The 23,405-nt window shown below is 42.5% G+C and overlaps 3 protein-coding genes across 5 annotated transcripts in view; 2 read left to right on the forward strand and 1 right to left on the reverse strand.

The window, feature by feature from the left end:
* srcap (Snf2-related CREBBP activator protein) overlaps positions 1-6,349 on the forward strand; it is a 29,093-nt gene extending 22,744 nt beyond the window's left edge. For all 3 annotated transcript variants that reach the window (XM_084567560.1, XM_084567562.1, XM_084567561.1), the window contains one exon: positions 431-6,349. In XM_084567560.1, the coding sequence (XP_084423686.1) occupies positions 431-5,008 (4,578 nt within the window). In that variant the 3' untranslated portion in view covers positions 5,009-6,349. The remainder of the gene's footprint in view (positions 1-430) is intronic.
* Positions 6,350-8,892: 2,543 nt separating this feature from the next.
* stx4 (syntaxin 4) lies at positions 8,893-15,740 on the reverse strand. Its single transcript, XM_084567735.1, has 10 exons — positions 15,419-15,740; positions 14,992-15,093; positions 13,658-13,757; positions 13,405-13,479; positions 13,243-13,313; positions 12,588-12,696; positions 11,954-12,027; positions 11,497-11,634; positions 11,304-11,414; positions 8,893-10,206 (listed from the first exon to the last, which is right to left on the reverse strand). The coding sequence occupies exons 1-10, from the start codon at positions 15,446-15,448 to the stop codon at positions 10,129-10,131; spliced, it is 888 nt and encodes a 295-aa protein (XP_084423861.1). The 5' UTR covers positions 15,449-15,740; the 3' UTR covers positions 8,893-10,128.
* A 2,793-nt stretch (positions 15,741-18,533) lies between these two features.
* The window catches only part of LOC311504166 (rho GTPase-activating protein 44-like), a 75,759-nt gene continuing 70,887 nt past the window's right edge, over positions 18,534-23,405 (forward strand). The window contains exon 1 of the mRNA XM_084567163.1: positions 18,534-18,762. Within this exon, the coding sequence (XP_084423289.1) occupies positions 18,710-18,762 (53 nt within the window). The 5' untranslated portion in view covers positions 18,534-18,709. The remainder of the gene's footprint in view (positions 18,763-23,405) is intronic.

Consider the following 23,405-nt stretch of genomic DNA (forward strand, 5'->3'; position numbering starts at 1 on the left):
ATCTTTCACCACTGATTAGTTCCATCTGAATTAAAATGGTGTTGTCAGCTCAACCCTGCTAATGAATGATGAATTAAAAGGATCTACAATGGTCTATGAAGACCAGTTAAAGAGAAAAACAACTAATCCTGATTTTTCAGAAGCTGGAACCCGAAAATATTTGTGATTTTTACTTTTTAATACTTTGATATAAGATATTCGTCCATTAATATTCTGTCTGCTCACTCATGACACGACTTTCTCTTATATATTTATCTAATGTGGTTGTCATGGACAGTATTATGGTCTTAAATACTGTAGGACCCCCACAACACTGACTTAAAGGTATTATAGCGTAATACTCTACTACTGCTTTTAATTCATGTCATATTTTTTGTCCAACCAAAGAAAAACATGAAAACATAAAAATATGTTTTGTTTGTGTGTTTAGGAACAGGTGGAGGCTGCAAGGAAGGGCCTGGACCAGGCCAAGGAGGAGGGCCTCAAGCTCCACGCTTCATCTGATGATGATGATGATGACTTTTTGACAACACCGGCTTCCTCTGAGGCTCAGCCGGCTCCAGCCCGCCGGGGTCGTAAACCCAAGGACAAGACTGTCACCTCCACAAGGACCAGTGGTCGACTTCGTGGGGCCTCACCGGACACTGAGCCTGAGCCGACGAGCCCTAGAGAAGTGCCTGAAAGACCCCGCTTTGGTCTGAGAGGACGAGGAGCTGCCAAAGACACGGGTACAGTGTCTACCACCCCGTCCCGCACGGACCATCACAAAGCCTCCTCCTCAAGCAAGCTTCAAGAGTCCTCCAAGTCTTCAAAAGCGTCATCTCCCACCAGAGATCACCAGTCCACGAAAACCAGGACTCAGTCAAACCGTTCCCATCCCAGTCCAGTGCCTTCCCCTCCCACAACCTCTCCCCCCATAGGGAAGCAGTGTGTTGGAGAGACTGACAGCAAGAACTCCAAAGCAGCAAGAGAGGAGAAGGAAGGGGAGAATGAGAGGAAGGTGTCTGACTCATCGCTAGAATCCAGCTGCCATGCGGACCATCAGACAAAAGATGACGACAGTAAAGACCACGGCGCCATGTCTCCTCCTTCAGGCTGCTCCAGATCGCCTCGCAAGCGCCAGTCTGCTGATGGTGAAGTCCTGCGGGGTCTCGTTGAAGATTCCCCATCAGCCAAAGTCCTGCGAAAGCTTCCAGGGAGGCTGGTCACAGTTGTGGAGGAGAAGGAACCAAGGAGGAGGAGACGACGAGGAAGCGGCACTGGGGGCGGTGGTTCCTCAGAAGAGACAGTGGAAGAGAATGCTGCTGGATTTGTTGATGAACCAAACAAAGACAACACATCACCAAGCCCTGACAGCAAAACTAAAGTGACTTTTACCAAATCCCCTCAGGACCAAGACTCGACCCCAAGTCCGTCTGTGCACCCACAGCCTGTCAGAGGTTACCCACCGTATTCCCCACCACATCTTTCTCCTGACATGCCCGTGCTGAGGAATCTTCCTGTGCGGCGCAGGTTGGAAACTGAATCTCGCATGGCTGCTCAGCTGGGAGAGCAACATCTGGGCAGAGGGAGGGGAGGGAACTTGTCCAAGAAAACAGATCCAGTGCCAGGAAAGGACGCCACTACAGCCTCTGCAGCCTCTACAGAGTCCAGCATGAATTCACTTGTGACACCATTGAAAAGAAAGAGGGGCCGGCCCCCTAAGACTCCCCCTAGACTACCCGAGGGTGATGGCACAGCGACGCCTTCATCGCAGCCCACATTGCCAAGTGAGGATGGGAACCCCACTCTGTCCCCTAAACGTAAGAGGGGTCGACCCCGCAAAGACTCCACAACAACGACGGACACTGTTAGTGAAGGGCAGAACTCTGTTTTATCTCCAATACCAGAACCAACTGTCCCGTCTGAGGACGCAAGTCAATCCTCACCGTCTACCAAGGCTGAGGAAAAAGACACTAAGATCGAGGTTTCCCCTACAGATTCAGATCCAGTCTCGACAGAAAAGACTTCCACACAGGTCTCAGATTCAGTTCAAGTACCCAGAGCGCCTGCACCCTTTCCCGTGGCTGCCCCCACATCCGTCTCCACCCAAGTAGCATCAGCCCAGGTTTTCTCAGCATCCTCTGTCACACTGTCCTCATGTACCACTCTCGCAGTCACTGCCACAGCTTCGTTGCCACCCACCACCACCACCATCTCTTCAACTCTTCCAGCTGTGAAAACGACACTTCTGACAATTTCCGAACCTGCCGTTGAGCAAATTGTGACGACGACAGAACCAAACTCGACTGACAAACCAGTTGCTAACACTCCACCCACTGTGTCAGCAGCCTTGGCTCATGTTAAAAGAGTTGCACCGTCACCTTCCACATCCACCACATCAGCTCCTACTACAGTCACCACTACAGTGAACTCCCTCACAACAACTATAACTACTGCTGTAAACGACTTTCTGCAATCCTCTACTACATCTACCACAGCTTCTGTGACCTCCACCTCACCTGTGTTCCAGATTTCAGCTAAACCAACCTCCGCAACTACAACTGTGACACCTCCGCTAAAAACTGTCCAAGCTAGCCCAGCAATCGCAACGACGACTCCTCTAAAAGAACCGCAAACAAGTTTATTAAATTCAAGCTCAAACTTGTCTGACAACGCTTCTTCAACACCACCAGTAACCGCAGCTCCACCACCTGCTGCAAATACAGCTCCACCTTCTCCAGCCAAAACTAAGACAGTCTCAACCTCACCGCCAACAACAGAAGTATTTGCACAGCCACTTAAGTCCTCTACAACATCTGCTGCTCCACCTAGTCCAACCAGTTCTCCTACCCCAATTGCAACATCTACTAATGTTGCTACACCTGACGAGGCAAAGATGGTTGCAGCAACTGCATCACCAACAGAGGGAGTCAAAGTTCCTTCCGAAGTATATGCTTCTACTCCTTCTACCGCTGAAACAACTTCAGAAAAATTGGTCAAATCTCCTCCATCTCCAGTAACAACTTCCACAGATGCTACACCAGATCCAGCTTTAGTCACCACCACCACGGCATCATTCCCAGATAAATCTGTTATAGCTGCCACCGAAATCACAGCAACTACCCAAATATCCACTACCACAGTCACTTCTGTGTCAGTACCAACAGTCTCAGAATCTACAGCTGCCTCAACAACCGTTCCTCTTGTGTCTGCAACGCAAACTGTGTCAGTCGTTTCCTCTCAAGTACAAAGTTCTGCATCCACAGACCTGTCTACACCAGCGCCCACCGAAGCATCGCTCCAGGCCGCGACTTCTGCTTCCATTGATGGTTTACCTGAGAATCAATCATTGGAGCCAGCAGAGGAAATCTCTAAAGGTGAACCGGACAGCGTGACAACAATGGAAGTAGATGCTGTGGAGGCTGAAGCAAAGACGAGTGAGGAGAAGGATGACAAAAAGCAGGATGCTTGTAAGCCTAAGAGGAGAAAGGTGGAGAGCTCCTCTGAGACCAAAGACTTGGAGTCAGGAAGGGACAAAGTAGGTGAAGGAGAAACGACGGCTGCAGCCACCACAGAGAAAGAAGAAACAAGGGAAGAGGAGGAAACTATTGAAGATCAGACACCTCCCAAGCAGAAAAGGTCTCTTAGTCGACAGAGTAGCCAGGAGTCTACACGCTCCTCTTCACCATCATCTGGGTGCTCTACATCAACGCTTACTCGTCATGCTCACCACAAGAGGACTTATGAGAACAGACATCCTGCCAAGAGGAGGCGAGTGGATGGCAGCTCAGAAACGGGGAAGGAGGAGGACGAGGAAGAGGATGGGAAGAAAGAAGCCAAGGAGAAAGCGCTCACTGGTGGTTCCTCTCGACAGAGGCGTTCCAGGTCTTCCTCTTCATCCTCTGAATCTGGCAACGATGACAGCGGGAAGGAGCACAGGCTGACTCGCTCGGCCCAGCGTAGGCTGCAAGGTCAGGAGACAGAAAAGGGCAACAGGGAAAGAAAAGGAACTAAATCCACTCGCGGCTCGGACAGAAATGCATCTAACAATGCAAATACCTCCACAGGAGGAGAGTCGGGCAGTGATACATCCTCTGTTAGGATCACCAGGAAGTCTGTGGGATCTCAGCCTTCACAAGACAGTAAAGCTCAGACAAACAGTACTCCCTTGTTGCCTCCCGAGCCAGAGGTTTTGGGGAAAAGGTGCTCGGCGCTCAATGCAGCAGCCAAGCTCCTAGCCATGAAAGGGAGGGTGGACACCCCGGGTCACACCACTCGGAAAGACTCTGGGATGAAGGCGGCAGGAACCTCCACCACCTCCTCTTCCTCCTCTTCTTCTGACAAAAACCAAAAGCCCAAAAGTAAAAGTGTGCCAGCCTCGCCTCAGAGTAACTCTGTAACTCTAACTAATAATAAAACCAGTGGCAGCAAACCTTCAACACCCAGTCAGTCGAGCCGCTCTGCGTCCCGCTCCACCAGACAGTGCCCCGGTTCTCTGGTTCCACCCCTAGAAGGGGAGTACAAGAGGTCCAAACTAGAGGAAAGGGAGAGCGGTAGCAGGAAATCATCGAGGGGAAAGGAAGGAGAGGGGGAGACTTCGTCGCGAGGCCACAGTGCCTGCAGCAGCATGAGCAGCGACGGCGAGGGCGACTGTGGCGGACGTAGCAGCCGAAGCCGAAGCAGCAGCAACAGCAGCCAACGAACTCACAGCATCAGCTCCCAGAACACGGAGCACAGGGGCTCTCGCTCCCGTGGTGCTTCCTCTGGCAGCGAGCGCGAAAGGGACCGCAGCTCCGACCGGGCAAATAGAAGAGACAGAAAAGACAAGCGGGGCCAGCAAAGGGGGAGCCACAGGGAGAGCAGGAGGTCTCGGAAGCTCTCGCAGGAAGTGACGAGCGGTTCAAGGACCGAGCGGACGCAGGAGAGGGTGCTGCGAAGTGTCGCGGCACTTGCAGCCGCTCAGGCCCGGTCACCAGCTGCAAACACCCGCTCCTCTTCTAGTCAACAGCGTCACAACAAGACATGATCGCCAGCGCGCCGAAAGGGGAATAAAACAAGTGTTGCAGATACGAGAGCATGTCATGGTTGCTGCTTTGAATGCACTCTTAAGAAAAGCAAGGGGACTTGAGTGCTGCACAGGCCAGAGACCTCCCTGCCTCTTGGGCCCTCTCCCTTTCTACTTGGAGCTGGTTCCCTCGCCAGCTCAGCCATCAACAGCTGGGGGAAGGCTCAGGGATGCTGGGCTTGACAGAAAGAAAGTGGCGCCATCGTAGCGCGTCCGTAAACGAGACAGAAAGTGGTGGTGCAGTGGATAAATTCACCACCGGGACTTATGAGGGGGGTGGGGTGGGGTGGGGGGGGATAAAGGTGCAACAGGTAACAAAGGCAAGTTGTTAGTTCACATTATGTACTGTAACCATTAAAGACTGGAACTCAGATCCTCTGTGTTAAGATGGGATTATACAGCGCCCTCTGCTAGGGTCATACACGAAAAGTCATTTGTGTGACATTTAAAACTTTTGAGTGACCAGTTGTATTGTAAGTTGGAGGTTTTAGAAAGTTTGGTTTTCAGCTGTCCTGACTATCGTTTCTTTGTAGTCAGTCGATAAGTTATGCATATTTTATTATTTCTTCCAGGGTATTGGTAAGAAAAAACGGATCTGTCAATGTGATCTTTGCTGCACTATGCTGGAGCTTGTCTTTGCTTGGGCCCCTTTATTCATGTTGGTTCCTTGTTCATCGGATTCATTTAAAATCCAGTCTTGCACATCTGATAACGTGGCCCTCGGCTTCTGAGTACATTGTGGTGTAGTGACATGTTTGTACATCCGGATAAGTCCATTAATTGGTTCCTCATGATGAGTTCCAAAAGTATCTGATTGACTTTTTGCTTTGCGCCACAAAAATCCATCTATTTCCCAAACTCGACAGTCCACTTCGTCATGGTATTTATATTACAAGGGCAGGTCAGTGAAATTAAAGAGTGCCTGTTTGGCCAAATGGTTTTGAACCTCTGATTGCCTTGTGAAGCACCTGAAGCAGGGGTGTTCAGCTTCTCTTGTTACTTAAAAAAAAAAAAAAAAAAAAAGTAAAAAGCCAAACAAAAATGAAATAAACAGTCCCTCCCCTATAAAACATTAAGCACCCCGTGCATCAGTGCTACCAAATTTTTATTTCTCGCCTGAATTTTTGTCACCATCACTTCATTGCTCATGATTTATGTATAAAAAAAAAAAAAAAATACTTGGACAAAATATGTGAATAAAAATTACTGGTACAGTTCCAGATGACTGTAAATTGTCGATTTACTTTTGGACTTGTCTAAGCAGCTATTTTGAGCAAAGGTGATATATATAAATATATATGGCGGGGGCGGGGTGGGGTGGGGGGTGGGGTAGTTTCTGGTGATGGTCTTACTACTTTTGATTTGTCTCTTTGTTGCATTCCTTTGATCCACTTGTAATTCCACATTGTTTTACTTGAAAATTAAGACAATTGCAGTTGAATAAAAGACCAAAAATTAGTTGCCATTTTTATTGTGTTGAAGGATTCGTTTGTGGCCAACATGCAGGATACGGCCCGTGTACCTTTTTGGCGTTTCAAGTTTCATTTTAGACTTTAAAATAAAAAGTAAAAGTTCGATTTTATTTTCAATTTAAAAAGCAAACGCTAAAAGTGCTAAACAAGTAAATTTACCTTTTGTACTTTTAATCTATGAAAAAGAAAAAAGCACAACGTTTCACCAACGTTTTGTGCTGAACATGCCCCGGGTTGTTGTAATGATCCATGCCTGCGAGGCTATTTCCCGTTTCATTAATGGAAGTTGATTTTCATGTTTTTTTTTGTTTCTAGTTTTAAACGAAAACTTGAAATACCAAAAATATGCACGGACCATTTACATATACTTTAATAAATGCCATTAAGACAGATTATTTTACCACACCACAGATTTCATGTCAACAAAATATTTAGTCTTTTAAGACGTCTACTTTATGCATGACACACATAATGTTTCCTACAGCTGTTTGCAGATTATTTCACTTCTATTTCAGTAGATCATAATTCCAATGGCCCACTACATGCACAATATACACTATGTTGGAAGCTTCTGATTGGTTAATTGGCATAATTTGAGTTGATTGACCCTGTGCTCACCGTCCGATTGGTCTGCTGACCTCCAAACATGGCCTACTTCCATTTTGCCTAGAAAAAAGTTAAGACTATGGAGCTTCCTTAGCACTGAAACTTGTTATTTTTTAGCAACACGGATACAGAAAAGGAAATAACTATACATAAAAACTGAAAACTAGCGTAAAAGCATTTTACAATATCTCCCAACGTTAGCACAGGTGCTAGCGTTAGCCGTCTAGCCTCCACGTTACCTTTAGACTCTATTACTAGAGTAATACTTACCTATTATTACAGGTATCCAGCGTTAGTCTTTCATAACATTTGTTTTTGTGTCTCACACTTGTGATGCGCTCACTCGTGCTACTCAGAGAACCAGGGTTACGCAAGTGACCTAAAGTTCTTTCATAGCATTCGTTTTGTGACCTCACCAGAAACTGATTGCTCTCTGAGCACGTCAGTTTCCAAGAGGGTGAAGACCCTCACCTTATTAAAGGGATGCCACTAGTCATTCAAAACTTACAAGTCTTTCATTTCGTGTTGCCTGTCTTACCACGACCTTGCCTATCGCTTTGAGCAAAAACTCACCAGGTGCTTTGTTTGCTGTTTACACCAGCCTTTCACCAAACACTAGTCTGAGCTGCTAGCTGATGATGGTAGAAAGTTGGAAATTGACAAACATTAGGAGCCCTCCGGTCGTTCGTCAGCAGAACAGACAAAAGGGCCAAAACGGGTCAACTGGACGTGAACCTGTAGATAGATTTCAAGGCCTACCTTTAAACTCTGAACGTCTTTGTTTGACATCCTGGGAAAGAAATCAGCCAAGACCTTAGGGGAAAAAAGCAGCCAGCATACTTTGCCATTGTTATGGGATTCATCTGTACTTTATGAACGTAACAACCTTGTGAAGACATTAAAGGAAACCGGTATAAAATATGTACATTAAACAGAAAAGAACCCACTGCTATAAAACAGCCATAAGGACAAAGATGTGACTTTTTGCAGACATTTCTTCTGGTCTGATGAAATAAAGGTTTAACAGTTTGGCCACAGTGAGCGTCATTATGTCTGGAGGCTTCCAAGGTGAGGAACACCACCTCAACCGCAGACTGTATACAGATTATAGATATAATATACAGCCAGTGATCCCAGCTGTGAAGCAAGGGGGTGGCAGCATCATGTTGTGGCATTGCTTTGCTACAGGAGGGAACCGGAAGAGAATGTGGATGTATACGAGGGGCGTTACTGGCTTATATTCTACCTGGTTCATTATGTTGGCCTGCCGATAGATTCACTTGAGTTATGGATTCGTTTTGCTGCCTTATGCCATTCTTTTGCGTTTTCTTATTTTCCGGGCATTTTATACAAAACACTTCTTGTTTTAAAAGTGCTATATGAATTAATATATTGAGGTATCAGCTGGGAAGTTAAAGCTTGGTCGCAAATGAGTCTTAAAATATGAAAAAGACTCCCAAGTACACTTCCAAAATCCAACAAAATTGAGGCTGGAGATGCGAGTGGCCATCATAAAGCCCCGACTTCAATCTAATAGAAAACTTATGGGCTATAAAAGTTACAATCTATAAAAAAGCTTGTGGAGCGCAACCTGGAACATTTGATCCAATTTAAACAATTTAACAGACAATGAATTTAATTTACTGTGAATTTATAAGTGAAATACGTGAAGAATTATTGGAAAACAACTTGTATGATACATATAGTAGATGTCCCCACTGACTGTAACTGTACATCACTATAATTAATGATGTAAGACGAACACAATAACAGAACAAGATAGTGTTTTATTTAAAATCTATATTAAAATACATGAGTGATGCAAGATTCAACGGGCATAATATCACGCGGTAGCAAAAGTCTCTCGACTGCAGAGGTTTATTTTTTTTGTCCTCAGAGACTTTGACAAGAACTGCTTCCTTTTGGTTGATTTTTCTCAACACATTTGTGAGATTGTGGTGCACGGCAGGTTCCATGTGTCTCTTGAGGAAACCATTCACTGCTGCTCTCCTGCAGATTGAAACCGGACGGAGACTTGTGCACAATGTGACAAATGAGTGAAGGGGAAAAAAAAAAAAACACCAAAAGTCAGTGAATTTAGATATTTACAAAGAATTAAAAAAAAAAAAAAAAAAAGTCCATCCCTTCTTGACAGCGGTAGTGCACATCATACTCGTCTTGACATAAAGGAGGAAAGGCACGGTTTGGATTTATTTATGTGTTGTAGCAGCTTACACAGATCATAAATACTAACCGGTAGGACAAATTAAAAGAGAGCAGAGACACTTTTGTAAAATAAAAGGGAGAAAAGAGAAGGGGCGGTTATTTCACACCAAAGAAGAAGAAAAAAAAAATGTATTTACACTTACATTACATGTAGGCAAACGTTTTTCAAGTTTTAAAACTGCATAAAATATATTTTATAGGTTATGTACAATTATATTAGTCTGTTTCTTGTATTGTCTATAAAAAGACAAAAAAAAAAAAATGTTCTTTTCCGTCTCCAATTCATCCAGAAGCAACAGTGTAACAAGAACAGTTTTCCTGAGTACAGTACGATCAGCGCCAGTGTTGGGTTTCAATACTGCATTGTGCTCAAGGTCACTTATTTCCTCTTTTTTTTTTTCCTTCCTTTTTTTTTTTTTTTTTTTTTTAATATTTAAACGTAGGAGCGACTGACGTAACATTTCACAATTTGTCCTGGCCTTTGTTTTGCAGAACAGAAACTGAATAACACCTGCAGCCCTGCCTCGAGTGGTAAATTAAATATGCAGGGAAGATTGTAGTCAAAACAAGAGCACAACTCTTCCTTATCCAAAAAAAAAAAAAAAGGACAAGAAAACAAAGTTTGGTTAGGTGGACAGGAGCGGTTAGAGGGACAAATGTGAAAGGGATAAAAACACTAAATCCACCCGTACGTCCTGTGGGCTGATGTTTGTACGCTGAATCTGTTATGTGCTTCTGTCAAACCAACCTACAGCCAGCTCACGCTGCCTGGCGCTACTAGGTGAAGGTGGAGGCGACCGTGGCGACGATGATGATGATGAGGATGGCCAAACAGATCGCGATCCAAAACTTTTTCTGCAGAGGGACAGAGAGACAAACGAGATGAGGAAAAATTAAACAGATTAAAGGCATGGTAACAGATTAATGAACTGCTAAATGGTCTGCGGTGGTCAGTATGTATCAAAAGTGGTCAAAGGAAGGACGACCAATGATCGCTGAGAAAGCGGACCCGTGTGGTCCGATCCAACAGATGAGCTACTGAAGCTCAAAGTGATGAAAAAGTTGATACTGGTTCATCGCAGCTTCTGGCGACACGTATCAAAAATAACATCCACATAAAAGTCAGGACTCAGGTTTCCCAGAAAAACCTTACATCGTAATCATTTAATCATCAGCGTCACTCCACAGGCTGGTGGTTTTAATGTTATGGCTGATCGGTGTTTATGCAACTGTGTAGAACTAAACTTGAGCACCCAAATAATTGTTTCCGGTTGAACAAGCGAAACGAGTGTTCAGTTTAAGTACAAGGAAGAGATCACTTAAAAATGTATGAGTCCGTTTTTGTTGCTGTTCGCGTCTGCCAGCACGTCCCTGTCAACATTTGTGGACTTGCAGATTTTTTAAATCCGCAAATGTCTGCAAGATCAGCAGCTCTCTGGCTCACGAGTTGAGCAACTCCGTAAGTACGCAATTATGCAAGTTAAAATCCAAAGCTATGCAAAGTTATAATATGCACAGTTAAAAGTCTAATCGTGGAGAATTTAGCGGAGAAAGACGACTAAGAAATTTAGTCCAGACTCGTTGTTATTTTAATATGTTTACACCTTCGACTGATCCTATAATCTCTAAATGATGAGTCTAAAATGGCTATTCTGTCAACAGCTGAGCTTTTAATGGTCAGATACTGCAGACGTGGTTCCCTTTGAATTATCTGAGTTGACTATACACGTGATCAAGTTGACGATTTCCTACTACCACCTCATAAAACATCCACACTGAACAACTTTTCCAGAGTTAAGTTCTTTTGACTGAGTTGGCTGAAGCACGATAACGATCCCATCACAAAAAGTGACTTAATGACATTGGTCTGAGATTCACAGCTTAAGATCTGAATGTTGCTCATTTGCTGATTTTCTCTCTCATCTCATTTCTGGATGTAAATGACACTGTACCTTGCGTGCTTTGCGATGATATGTGACGGCGGTGGCCGTCTCGGTCACTGCTTTCTGTACGTAATTCTGAGACTTCTTGATGTTGTTATCAATCCTGTCGACCATCTCCCCCTGCAGGAGGCAAAAACATTTCAATCAAACGCCCCTCCGTGACTCAGCCCAGTCTGAGGGACTTTCTGAGCGACGGCCATACCTGAGCCTCCACCTCCATGGCCAGGTACTGGAACATGTCGTGCAGGTCTCTGATGCTCCTCTCCAGCTTCAGGATCTCATCGTGCCGGGACTCGATCTCGTTCAGAGCCTGCTTCGTAGCTTTAGCGTCGATCAGAATCTGTACATCACATGTTCATTAGGTGGATAATAGATGATAAAAACAGGGTCCAGGTTTCAGGGTAGCATCTAAGAAAGGCTGCACAAAGCCATCGGGATCCTTCACACTACAGGCTACTGTGAAGACCTATCTAAGAGGCTTTCTTACCACTGCTGTTGTCCAGTTTCAGCATTAGAGAAGCAAAGTAAACCTGTCATCATTTCAAAACATTTCATGTCACGAATGGCCATGACTCACTGCTGAAAAACACCTGCAACAGTTTTAGCGGATGTGGTTTTCTCAGGTGGTTAAGCCCTCCTTTCACTTTGCACGTACTCACATTTTGAGTGAAAACATCCGTCTGTCCGCTTTCGAGCATTGTGTCCAGCTCTTCATCCGTCACGTTGCTGCCAGCTGAAGTCAGAAATGAAGTTTCAGTGGATTTAGCTCACAAAAATTCTCAGCAGTTAAATGAGGTTGCTAAGGAAACTTAAAGTCAGAACATTAACATAACCTTAAGACCTGCAGTTTTGTCCTGATTCAGTCGTCTAGCCATCACAGTTTGGTCCTTGTTGAAGTCGCTCAGATCCTACTTGTCCATTTTTCCTGCTTCTAACGTCAACTTTGAGGACAAAATGTTCTCTTGTTGCCCGATTTGTCCCACTCACTGACAGACGCCATAATAACCAGAGGTATCCCCTTCACCTGTCAGTTGTTATAATGTCATGGCTGATTTCTCTCACATTTTTTCCCCATCGCAATTAAGGCTCATGGGTGTTGTAGTTGGGTCTCAGGGTAGATCAGTCTTATTGTAATACAGATGTATGACTGTAGCTTCAGTCAAAAAGAAAGTGAAAGAGAAACCGCAGGACGTGATGGCGTAAACCACAGGGAATGTTGTCAAAGTGTAATCTCCCCGTTAAAAGTCCACAGACCACAATTACTGAGACTGTGTGCGTCGTGTAGCTACTCACTGATTTTCAGCTGCCTCTGTATCCTCTCCACGTTACGGTCTCTGTACTGAGCCTGCATGGTGTTGCAGTGGCCCATCAGCTCCACAAACTCCTTGGACAAGACGGCGTGCTGGAGAGAGACGTATTTTGGTTGGCATGCACAAAAACTAAGAAGCTCGTAGATTTAGGGACGCCAGCCGCAAGCAAACATGCTAGCTAGTGGCTAACAGAAAGAAGACACTATTAGCAACATTAGCAATCATTAGTCATTAATTAATCATTAGACAGAGTTGGAGATCTAGATCAAAATTTGATGTCTTTGTGCATGCACCAATATCAATATACATATTGTTTCATCAGTTTCCAGTTGATAAGGAACAATGTAACATTAAATACTTCAAATTTAAATGCATTAAGGGTGCAAAGTGGGCGACACTGAATCGTATTTAAAACTGTGGAGTGTAAAAAAACTGACGTTAGCATCTTCCTCCCTTAATGAATGTTATTATGTTCAGTTCATTGTGGACACTGCCATTTCCGGTGCCGTTTATCTATACTGCACTAAAAGGACAGGTGTTTCTGATGTAAATGAACTGGACAAAAGCACAGAATCATTTATCTGAGAGGAACAGAAATTTAACAATAACTGTAGAAGTTATCAAAATAAAGACTCTACCTGTGTGCGCTGGATTCGAACATTTACTTGTACATATTTTTCATCCTCCTCTCCCTTCTTGGGTTCAATACCTGCAGCAAGAGTATTACTCATTATAATTCAAGTCATTTGAGGGGGGAAAAAAAAAATAAACTCTTTAAATTGCAGCTCAGAAATACCCACTCTTCAGCTTTCTCTGGATCTGACATGCCAAAGTTTTGATCTCCTCTCGCAGAGTCTGAAGGTCTCTCTTCATACCTGAACCGAAAGCAAAACTGCACGTTCAGCAAACAGCGGTGACGACAGATATGAGTCCACTTTGGGCTTAAGCTAAAGACTTTCCAACATGTTTATTGACTTTAGCTCCATGTTTTGCAATTCATGGTAATCATTGGTGGTGATCATCAGCTCAACTCTGGCCGATAAGCTTACGTACTGTCCTCTGGCAGTGCCACTCCCAGCACAGTCCTCTGTTTGTTCTCAAGGTCAGACACAATCCGTTTGAGGCCATGCAGCCCCTCACGAATTTCTTGCACCTAAGAAAGACGATGGAGTTAGAAACCACAGAGACAATTTAACTCGTCTATGAAGCATAAGCATGAAAACACTTCGTTGTTGGTTTTCAACAGGGAGGTATTTTATTTTTTTTTTTTATAATGTAAAGATGCAGATAATAGAACGTAGAGCTGAATATTGTTTTCCAACGAATCTATTAAATGTCGAAAAACAAGACATAATTATTAAAAAACTAACTGGGGGACACAATGACTTCTCGTCGAGTTATTAAAAAGGCAAATATAGGAAGAGGAAAATGCAGTCTAAGTTACCTAAAATTATTTAAAAGTCAAAGAGATGAACACCATCTTAAAAATCTATTCTAAAACACAATATATAAACATAAAGACGGGCCAGAAAACACAGTAAATCTGCTAAGTCATATTCCATGCTGCCATGCTGACATGGTTACTATAAACTTCACATCATCTGCTTCACCCTACACTGAGTGTCTAGTTGTGTGCCTCTCTCCTTGTCCTTACTTTTCACTCAGGCTTCTCTGTGCGGTTTCACCGACAAGAATCGCCCTCTCTCCTCTAATTAACCATGCCTTTTTCCAAATGAGCCTCCAGGGGATTTGACTTTCTTTCTCCCTCAGCTCTCTTCTTCTTTGTTTTTGTTTTCCTCTCCTATACGTGTAAAAGGTGTGCTTGAAAAGTCTTTCTTTGTGGTTGTGGGAAGGTCACGTGGCTCAGCCCCGTCGGCTTTTACAACATTAAGAAGTCGCTGAACGTCTTCCTGGATCAAACTAGTTTGTTTTTGCTAAAATGTATTCCGTTTCAACACAACACATTGGAGAGTTAATAACAACAATGATTTATGATGTTTATGCATATAGAAAACTAACTTGTTTTAGCTAACAAATAATCTTAAACCTTACAGATGTACAGCTAATTATTCTAAGGGGGTAAAGACAATGGAATATTTTCGATAAAAAGATTTTTAAAACAAAACCAGTGATTTTTTTTGGCACTTTTTCATAATATAACAGCAGTGAGTTCAGACAGAAGAAACCTGGGATTGGCAAAGACTGAAATGTTGACAAAACAAATTCAGAAAGCAGCTGCAGTCTGGGAGACATTTAAGCTTCAAACTTCTACCCATTTTTATGTGATATAGTATTCTTTGCATCTCATTCCCCCACTAAAATAAACATGTTATCAGTAGATGTTCATCAGCAAGTTGCACATAAAATAAATGATCTGATGTGATCACCTTTTTGAAGAAAGCTTCATTTTCCTTGTCATCTTTGGCTGAGGAGGCTCCAGATTTGATCAGAGCTTTGCCCTCCTCATCCTCATCTGAAGCATCGGGGTTCTGCGATTAAATGTAAAAATAAAACAGTTGTACGGTGAGTAAGAAGATGGGTCAGCCCTGCCCTTTCCTGGCCTGCAGCACCCTTTAAGAAGAAAGGGCTGAAACGGAAGTCAGGACTAAACTGTCGCTAAAGTTCAGCATTCAAGCAAACAAACCAGTCAAACGTCGGTATTTTAAACCCTTGTTTTGGTTCACGGTTTTAGTCAAAGTTGTCACGACACACGGTGAAGTTAACAGCCGTTACACGACTGGAGCACTGAACTCGGCTAAGTTAGCATGCTAGCGCGCCACAGCTAACGATAGCCTTTTACTATAAAAAACTCACGTTTCCCAATTCCTTCGTTCGGTCCCGCATTTTTCACAGCGATGCAGACTGCCGGGGGTCAGAAACGCTGCGACTCCGCGCCGAAGTGTAAAATAAGTCGTTCCCAATCAGTGAAAGCTATAAACTTTTCTTTACTGTCATTCAACAAATAAACTCCACCAGCAACATCGTCTATTCTACTTCTTCTTCTTCTTCGTCTTCTTCTACGTCTTGTGCTGCTTCTTCTTCTATTGATCAAGTACATGCAAACACGCGCAATAGCGCCACCAACTGGACTGGAGTCTGAATTACAGCTTTTTAGATTTTATTTTTGCAATTTCTTCTTCTTCTCTTTTTATATTAACAGCAGGTAATTAATCAATTCAACTTGTAAATATGTTTTACAGCTAATATCTTTATATAGTTTTTTTCTGTACCTTTTTTTTTTTTTTTTTTTTTTAAATCTAACTTATTTTTACACTGTCTTGCCCTGCCACTGTAAGATAAGATAAGATAAGACTTTATTCATCCCCGTGGGGAAATTAGGGCGTTACCGTTACAGCGGCAGGAAACAACAGTGCAAGATGCAGAAGATACCAAAAAAAAAAAAAAATAGAATAGAATAAAAATAGAATACGGCAGACAAACATGTTTTGTACAAAAAATATTTACATATTTCATCAGAGAGATTCACAGTGTCTAGTCTGAGTTGGAACAACCAATTGTATTGAGGAGTTAAAGTGTTAAAGGAGGATAAATATATATATATATGTTGACATTCATGAATATCATGAATAAAAACAACAACAAACTCCAATAGGAGTAAAATTATCACATATTGCAAATAGAAGAATGTAACACCTAGATTTCCCTCTGGGGATCAATAAAGTCTTCTTCTTCTTGTTCTTTTTCAAATAATAGGAACATGCGTTGGTTCAATAGTACAAACCACAGCCTCTAAAATGAAAACACAGATGAATCAACAGCCCTCTCAGTTATTTGAAACAAATGCTGAATACCACAACCTTCATGAAGATAAGATTTAGTTCAAAACTGATCTTAGCTGAATTTGGCTTCTATTTTAGCCATTTTCTCATGATTTCATCTCTTATTATTTACATTATAAAGATATTCAGCTTGTGTGTTTGTTACTCCGAGGTTAAATTTACCGTATGGCTGATGTAGGGTTAATATTTGTATTCCTTCTCTGTGATTTTATCTCCCTCTTCCCAAAAAAAATGATAAAGACTTTTTGGGAAATGAGACCATTTCAGCCGACATCAGAGTCAGGTTATTTTTGGTGGAAGACCCGAGAGGTGGGGGCCGTCAGCAGATTAGAAAGATAATGTTATATCTGGGCTATTTTCAGTTGTTAACATATATTTTTCCTGTTGGATTAGCTGACCATACTACTTTGTTGTCTTTGTTATCTACATGTGAACCTTTTACACCAGCACATGAAGTCAAAAATTTGAATTAAAATGTTATTTCATTGTGTTTTTTATTATTCATGCCAACTAACAGCTTTCTTACTACACTTGACTCTCACAGCCACAAGATGATGCTGTTTGCCTGCACAAGCTGTCACCACATCCAGTCACGCGAACGAGGAGTTCCCCTGCATGCGCAATAAAGCACATATGGATAATTAAAAAAGTCCTTCTGAATATTCAAGGTTACAGACATTTCTTTTCCATAAATAGGTCTGTTGGAAGCTGATTCTGATAATGGACAATGAACTACACACTTCAGGTATCTGTGCTGTAAAACAGCAAATAATTAAGATGTGCTAAGATGATGTTGTTGTCAAAAACTATATTATTAACATGCACTTTTGACTTAATATGCACAACCTTCTTTTTATGTTTTATTTCTTTCACACAGAGGAATCTTCTCCTTTTCTGTAAAGCTATAAAACATTCACATATCCGCACAGCTGCAGAGTCTGATGGCCTCTGTTGCAGCTCAGCTATGTGCTGAAGGTCTTTAGCAGAAAAATGTCCCATTTTAAGCGATGAGTGGGCTGTGAACGCTGCTGGTTTGATCACCTTTTAATCACAAACAGGCCAAATCTGCCTTGAAAAAAAAAAAGAAAAAAAAATGAAGAAAAGAACTGGATCTGCAGCTGAACCTCAAACAAAAAAGAAAAGATGTTTCTGACTGTAACATGCACGTTTTTGACACTGTCAGGAATATAATTTAGAGCTTAAAACAAAAATTAATGCGGCAGATCAAAACTTCCAGCTGTCAGAAGCTGGTGCCTACATTACCCAGAATGCCACATGGCCACAGGCTGATTTGTTAGACATTCAGGTGTGTTAGACTACTAGCTAGCAACATACTTTTTTTCCCAAAAGACATTTACTACAATAATGTATGAATGAGGATTTAGAGGAGGCCCTGCATTTGTTCATGCTGTTTCTCTGTCATGGATTATTGGGACTCTTCATCAGTAGCTACACCTGCAGGTTGAAAAGTCAGGTAAGCTAAATTCACGCAACTTGATTGTTTTTGATTTAACATTTGTAGCCTTAGCCGTGACTTCACCTGAAGAAGCTTGTCAAATTTTGCACAATGGAAACATAAGAGGTCGAACTTACCTGCAAGGCCCATACCTACAGACCCCCCACAACACATCTACACAGTTTTATTGATTTCTAAATTTGTTGGAGGCCTCCAACACTGAAGTATTTTGGTTCAACTAGGCTATATAAGGCTGCCGCCAGTAATACGTCTCTGAGGCTTAGTTTAATTTAATTAATATGATTAATACCAGAAAAATAGATATATTTGCCATTTGTTTTTTGCTTTAAATGGTTATATAAATGGTGAATCAGCTATCCAGCAATTTACAATTATTTTTCTCTAAATTAATTATTATTTAAATCAAATTTGTAAATGTAACAATTCTATTACAGTTTTTGAATGAAAAAATCCGGTGAAATGACCTGAATTTAAGTTGTAAATGTGCAGGTTTGTGTTATTTTTAGATGGGCTCCGACATAACTACATTTCCCAGGATGCACCGGTGGAGGAACGTCGCGCTGTCAGCGCAGGGAGAGAAAGAGAAATTGGTCCAGCATCTCCGGAGCGGCGGAGCGGATGACAGAGAGACACGCCGTCCTCCTCTGCAAAAAAATAAATTAATTAAATTAAATAAAAATGAGGAGGAATTAAGTCGCCGACCGTCGCGATGCACAACCTGGATGTTTAAAGCCGGAACCTCCTCGTCTGCCATAGATCTGACTTTATTCTATCAATGAGATCTGCGGAGGGGCTCTACCGCTCGGTGGCAACGCAGAAAAACACAAGATGAAGAAGCAGTTTAACCGAATGAGACAGCTCGCCAACCAAACAGTGGGCAGGTAAGAGCTGAAATCGTGAAATCTAAACAGATGCATCCTGCTGTCATCTGGCTCTAAGCAGCCGGAGCCGGCTACAGTATTCAGTCATTCACCGTGATGTTTTTTTTTTTTTTTTCTTTCTTTTGCTGCTCAGCTGGTTTAATTTGCACAATCTGTCAGTGTAGGTCACGGTTGCAGTTGTGAACGCAGGCAGTGTGATTGATTGCGCTCAGCAGGGAGGAGGGAGCCGACATGGTACCCAAGAAGCAGGGCTGCTGCCCACTGACCAATAAAATAAAAGCAGAGGGCGGATTCCAGGCACCCTGCTGTTGGGTGGGAGTCAGGACACAGCCTTTACGAAGATGATGAAACAAACCAAAGAGGTCTTGATGAAATTGTGATTGATTCATTGTTGGTATGAATGGATAGAGTGTCAAAAACTGTAGGGGGCATTCTAAGACTAAAGGAACTTTCCTTCAAGAACCCTTAGAGGAACCCCTAAATGCCTCATCTCAGGAGGTGACAAGCTACTTTCTAAAGTACCAGAAGTTTTTTGAGTAATTGGGGCTTGCATTTTACAAGCGCCATTGTTAAATGCTGTTTATCTGAAGCACAATGAAGTCCTTGGATTGATGGTCCGGTGATAAAGTCTGGGACTTCTGCAGAATTTGTGCAGAAGAAGAGCGACGAAGTCTAACTCTAGGTTCAGACTGTATGACATTAGCTTGAGATCATAGGGCAGGACAATCTATTGTTTTTAAATCCATGTAGTGTATCATAATGACGACCGATGCTGCATCTTGGGCATCTTGTGACAACCCAACAATAGGAGTAGCCGGCTGACAAGTGGGAGCACTCTTTGGCTGACAACACGGCAAAGTAAATGGTAAATGGTCTTACATTTTCATAGCGCTTTCCTGCTGTTATAGTATTGCTAACACGCCAGTGGCGGAAGCTGTCATGCAAGGTGCCCGACTGCTGTTGGGCACTTGCCCAAAGATACTCTGGCTGGCCTTCAGTTGGCCACAGATTTAACCGCTAACCATTCAGTTTGTGGACAACCTGCTCTGCCGCTCTACTGCCTGAGCCTCACCGCCCAAAGTGAAAGAAAGGCTATATCTACAAACCTCAAACCTAACAGATTTTCTTTCCCGAACACAAGGTATCATTCGTTTATGTGCCTGATATTACTGATGATATCATCCAACTCGTAAAAGATTGCAAGCCAACGTCAAGCCATGTCTTTCAGTCAAGTCGAGGCAAAAATATATGACAGTGGCCATCCAATCAAACACAAATATCTGTCGGTCTGAACCTTAACAATGTTTGTATTGTCTTGGGCAGAAATACCGCAGTAAAACAGTTTGATACACTAGCTAACTAGTTTGAACTGACCATCATTAGACTTCAGATCCCACATGAAACATCTTCTTCATCTTCTTCATTTTCTATAACCGCTTGTTCCTGTGAAGGGTCGCAGGGTCTGCTGGAGCCTATCCCAGCTGTCATCGGGCGAGAGGCGGGGTACACCCTGGACAGGTCGCCAGTCTATTGCAGGACAGAGTTAGCAAAGAGTTTAAAGCACATCAGTACCAAGAACTTGAAGAGTCTTGCCTAAATGTTAAATGAAGGAGGACCAAGGATTGAGCCATGGGGAACACCAGTGCAGTAGCTAATACAGGTGGAAACATTCTGTATGCTCCTTCTCATGTCCATAAATTATGTACATTTAATTCTCTAAATGACACAACAATAATTGTTTTTGGTTTATTTTAAATATATATTTGACCCAGTGTTTCAGATTGTGAGAAGTCTTTAAGTCTGTTGTTGTTTCTTTTGTACCAAATGTTTACGGCAACACAGGGTCCCCGCTAATCTTTAGCTACACCGTTTCCAGTCATTGTGAAATTGTGAAGTACGTTTTTTTTTCCTAGCTTCAGGACTGCTTTTTTTAATCCTAGAAGTTAGAGTCCAAGCTCTATTTAGTGCCTGAACCATGCAAACACAGTGACACGTCACGGCTGATGAACGTAGAAGTGATTAATCCCAGTTAATCCTGACGGCATGAGGGTGCATGAGATAATATGTGAAATACTTTAGATTACTGCGCTTAGATTAATGTGATTTGTTTGTTATTAGTGTGTCTGTGTTTCCTGTCAGGCTCGATGCTACAGATAAATCTGGAGTTTGTTAATCTCTCAGTCAGGACCTGAGGCTTGCTGAATTATCATTAAAAAGTGAATGACCCATTTTGGCTTACACCGTTTGAAAACATGTGCAGTATCCCCATTTTATAATGAGGCAAAGTGCTTTTTGATCCCTGTTTTATGAATGTGAATTTCTCTGGTTCTAGCTTCCTTTATCCTTCAGACCAAACTGGATTGTGTAGTTGAATTCCAGTGGAAGTAATGTAGCTTCGGTTTACCTCTCAGTCATAGGTGTTGTGAAGTCTTTGTATCTCCCTTTCTGTTTGTCAACCCCACCCTTAGCTTGTAACCGAAAGTTAATGTCATACTTCAACACTGCGCCCTTGGCAATATGGATCAAGTGTTGTTTAACCCTTTGAAATTGTTGCACAACCTTAAAACAGAATTATAGTTATATTTGCAAATGCCACTCATCTAGGTTGATTTGAAGCCTGTCACAGCCTGAAGAATGGCTCCAGGTTTATTTTACAAAGCTGTACACTTCGCATGCAGGGTAGAAACACTAAAACCTGTTTGTTTGGCTTGGTTGATGACAGTTCCTGAGAAAAGATTTAATATAGATTGAGAGTCCTGTGTGAAAATGTTAAAATGGTAATTCAGCAGTAGAATAACAAGTCCAAACAAAGCTGGAGTCGTATATTCAGACACAAGAAGATGAAAAAGTCCTACCAAGTCCCAAATTACTAAAACCATGTTCAAACTACATCCATGACTATGTCTAAACCCAGGTTTCAAACCAATCTAAATCCAAGTTTAAATCCAATCTGAAACCAGTTGAAAACCACATCCAAACCCAGTTTTTAAATCAGGTTCAAACCAGGTCAAAAACAAGGGTTGAAACCAGTCCAAAATCAGGTTTAGATCCACTCTAAAACCAGTTCTGAAACCAGATCGGAACCCATATTTGAAACCAGCATAAGACCAGGTCTGAAACCAGTACAGAAACCATGTCCACAGAACAAATGTGGCATGGTCTCAGAGATGCTAGGAACCACCTACCTGCCAAGTATCTTGACAAACTGTATTTAGGAGAAGCTGTTTTCAAGGCTGGTCAGCATCCTCACTCTACTTTTAGTGGCTCAAACCTCTGCACAACACTGTGTCTTGTGCATTACTCAGCCTCACACAGACTGCAGACAGAGGTGCTGATACAAATCAATGAAAAAGGTATTACTGCAGCCAGGGCCCAGCGCAGTGAGTTTGGCAGAGGCATCAGAAATCCCTCGAGGACATTTTCCCATTACGAAAAAATTACTGGAATTGTGCCCTACTAGAGCTCGAAGGGACGACAGCCCTAATGCACTTCAACAGATAAAACCAACCAATTATTTGTAAGTATACAAACATAGAAGCGTATGTGTGTGCCAGGCCAGGTGCTTGTTTATTTCGGCCTCATCTGCCTCAGAGCCGGAGCACCAGAGCCCAGCGAGCCGGAACATCACGGTAATGAGTTCTAACCTGTATCATAAGAAGCAGAACAGCAGGAGCAATTAGTCATATTTAGAGGGTAGAGGCTCCAACGTGATGCCTGACGGCTGGCCACGCAGGTAATTGGTGATATTTTCTCCATGACCTTGGCAGCCTGCATCACCTGGTTTGTGCAGAATGATGCAGACATCACATACTTGTGACCTTAGCGACCATAGATTTAGAAATAAACTACACAGACCGAATGTTTAAGACAGTTTCAGGTGATTCAGAGAATATAATTATTGTTGCATGGCCATTGCTTTTAAAACTTCCTAAGGATATGCTAAAATTGCCATGTCATCATTTCATATATTCCATATATGTGACATTATATAGGGCAGATTGGAAGCAGTCATTAAACCTGATAAACAGGCTTTGCATCACCCACATGCTTTCTTATCATGTTAAGATGCATAGACGACTGGACTACAAGTTTCCAGAACGGTCCAACAGAAAGAAAAACCACAAGTTAAACCAAACAAATTGTTGTGTTATATTGCAGCTTATTTAAAAGTTTAATTCGACATCTGTTAACAGCTTTAATGACTTCAGTTCTCGTATTCAAAGAGAAAGTTATTTTCACTGCAACCAGCCAACACTGCTATATAAATGTGCTGTATTCCAGATCTGGAATAAATGATCAAGTTAATGATCAAGCTGTTTAACCAAAAAAAAAAAACAAAAAAAAAATTCAGACACCTGCACTAAACCTGCTGCTTGTGGACGTAATGGAGCGTTTGGCAGCTAAACAAACAGATATTTCCTTCAGGCGTTTGCGAAGACCAAAACCACAGCTAAATATGAACTTACATTCATCAAGTGAACGTAAATTCTGCTCCAAAATAGGCTGACGTGAGTCCATACTAACCCTAAATGTGATTTAAAAACACACAAACCTGTTTATCTTCCAAATTCTGCTATCCAAAGTAGGCCCCTTTTTTCTGCAATACCAATCTGAACTCATTCTTATTGCTTTGCAGTATCTGC

The sequence above is a fragment of the Chelon labrosus genome (genome assembly GCF_963514085.1).
Source record: "Chelon labrosus genome assembly, chromosome: 19".
NCBI classification, from domain to species: Eukaryota; Metazoa; Chordata; class Actinopteri; order Mugiliformes; family Mugilidae; genus Chelon; species Chelon labrosus.

Coding starts and splice junctions, on each gene's coding strand:
- stx4 (XM_084567735.1), bottom strand. CDS start 15,448: ATGCGGGACCGAACGAAGGAATTGGGAAAC. Junction 13,758..14,991: donor ATGAAGCTTTCTTCAAAAAG/GTGATCACATCA, acceptor CGTCTTTCTTAG/GTGCAAGAAATTCGTGAGGG. Junction 10,207..11,303: donor ATCATCGCAAAGCACGCAAG/GTACAGTGTCAT, acceptor GTCCCTCTGCAG/AAAAAGTTTTGGATCGCGAT.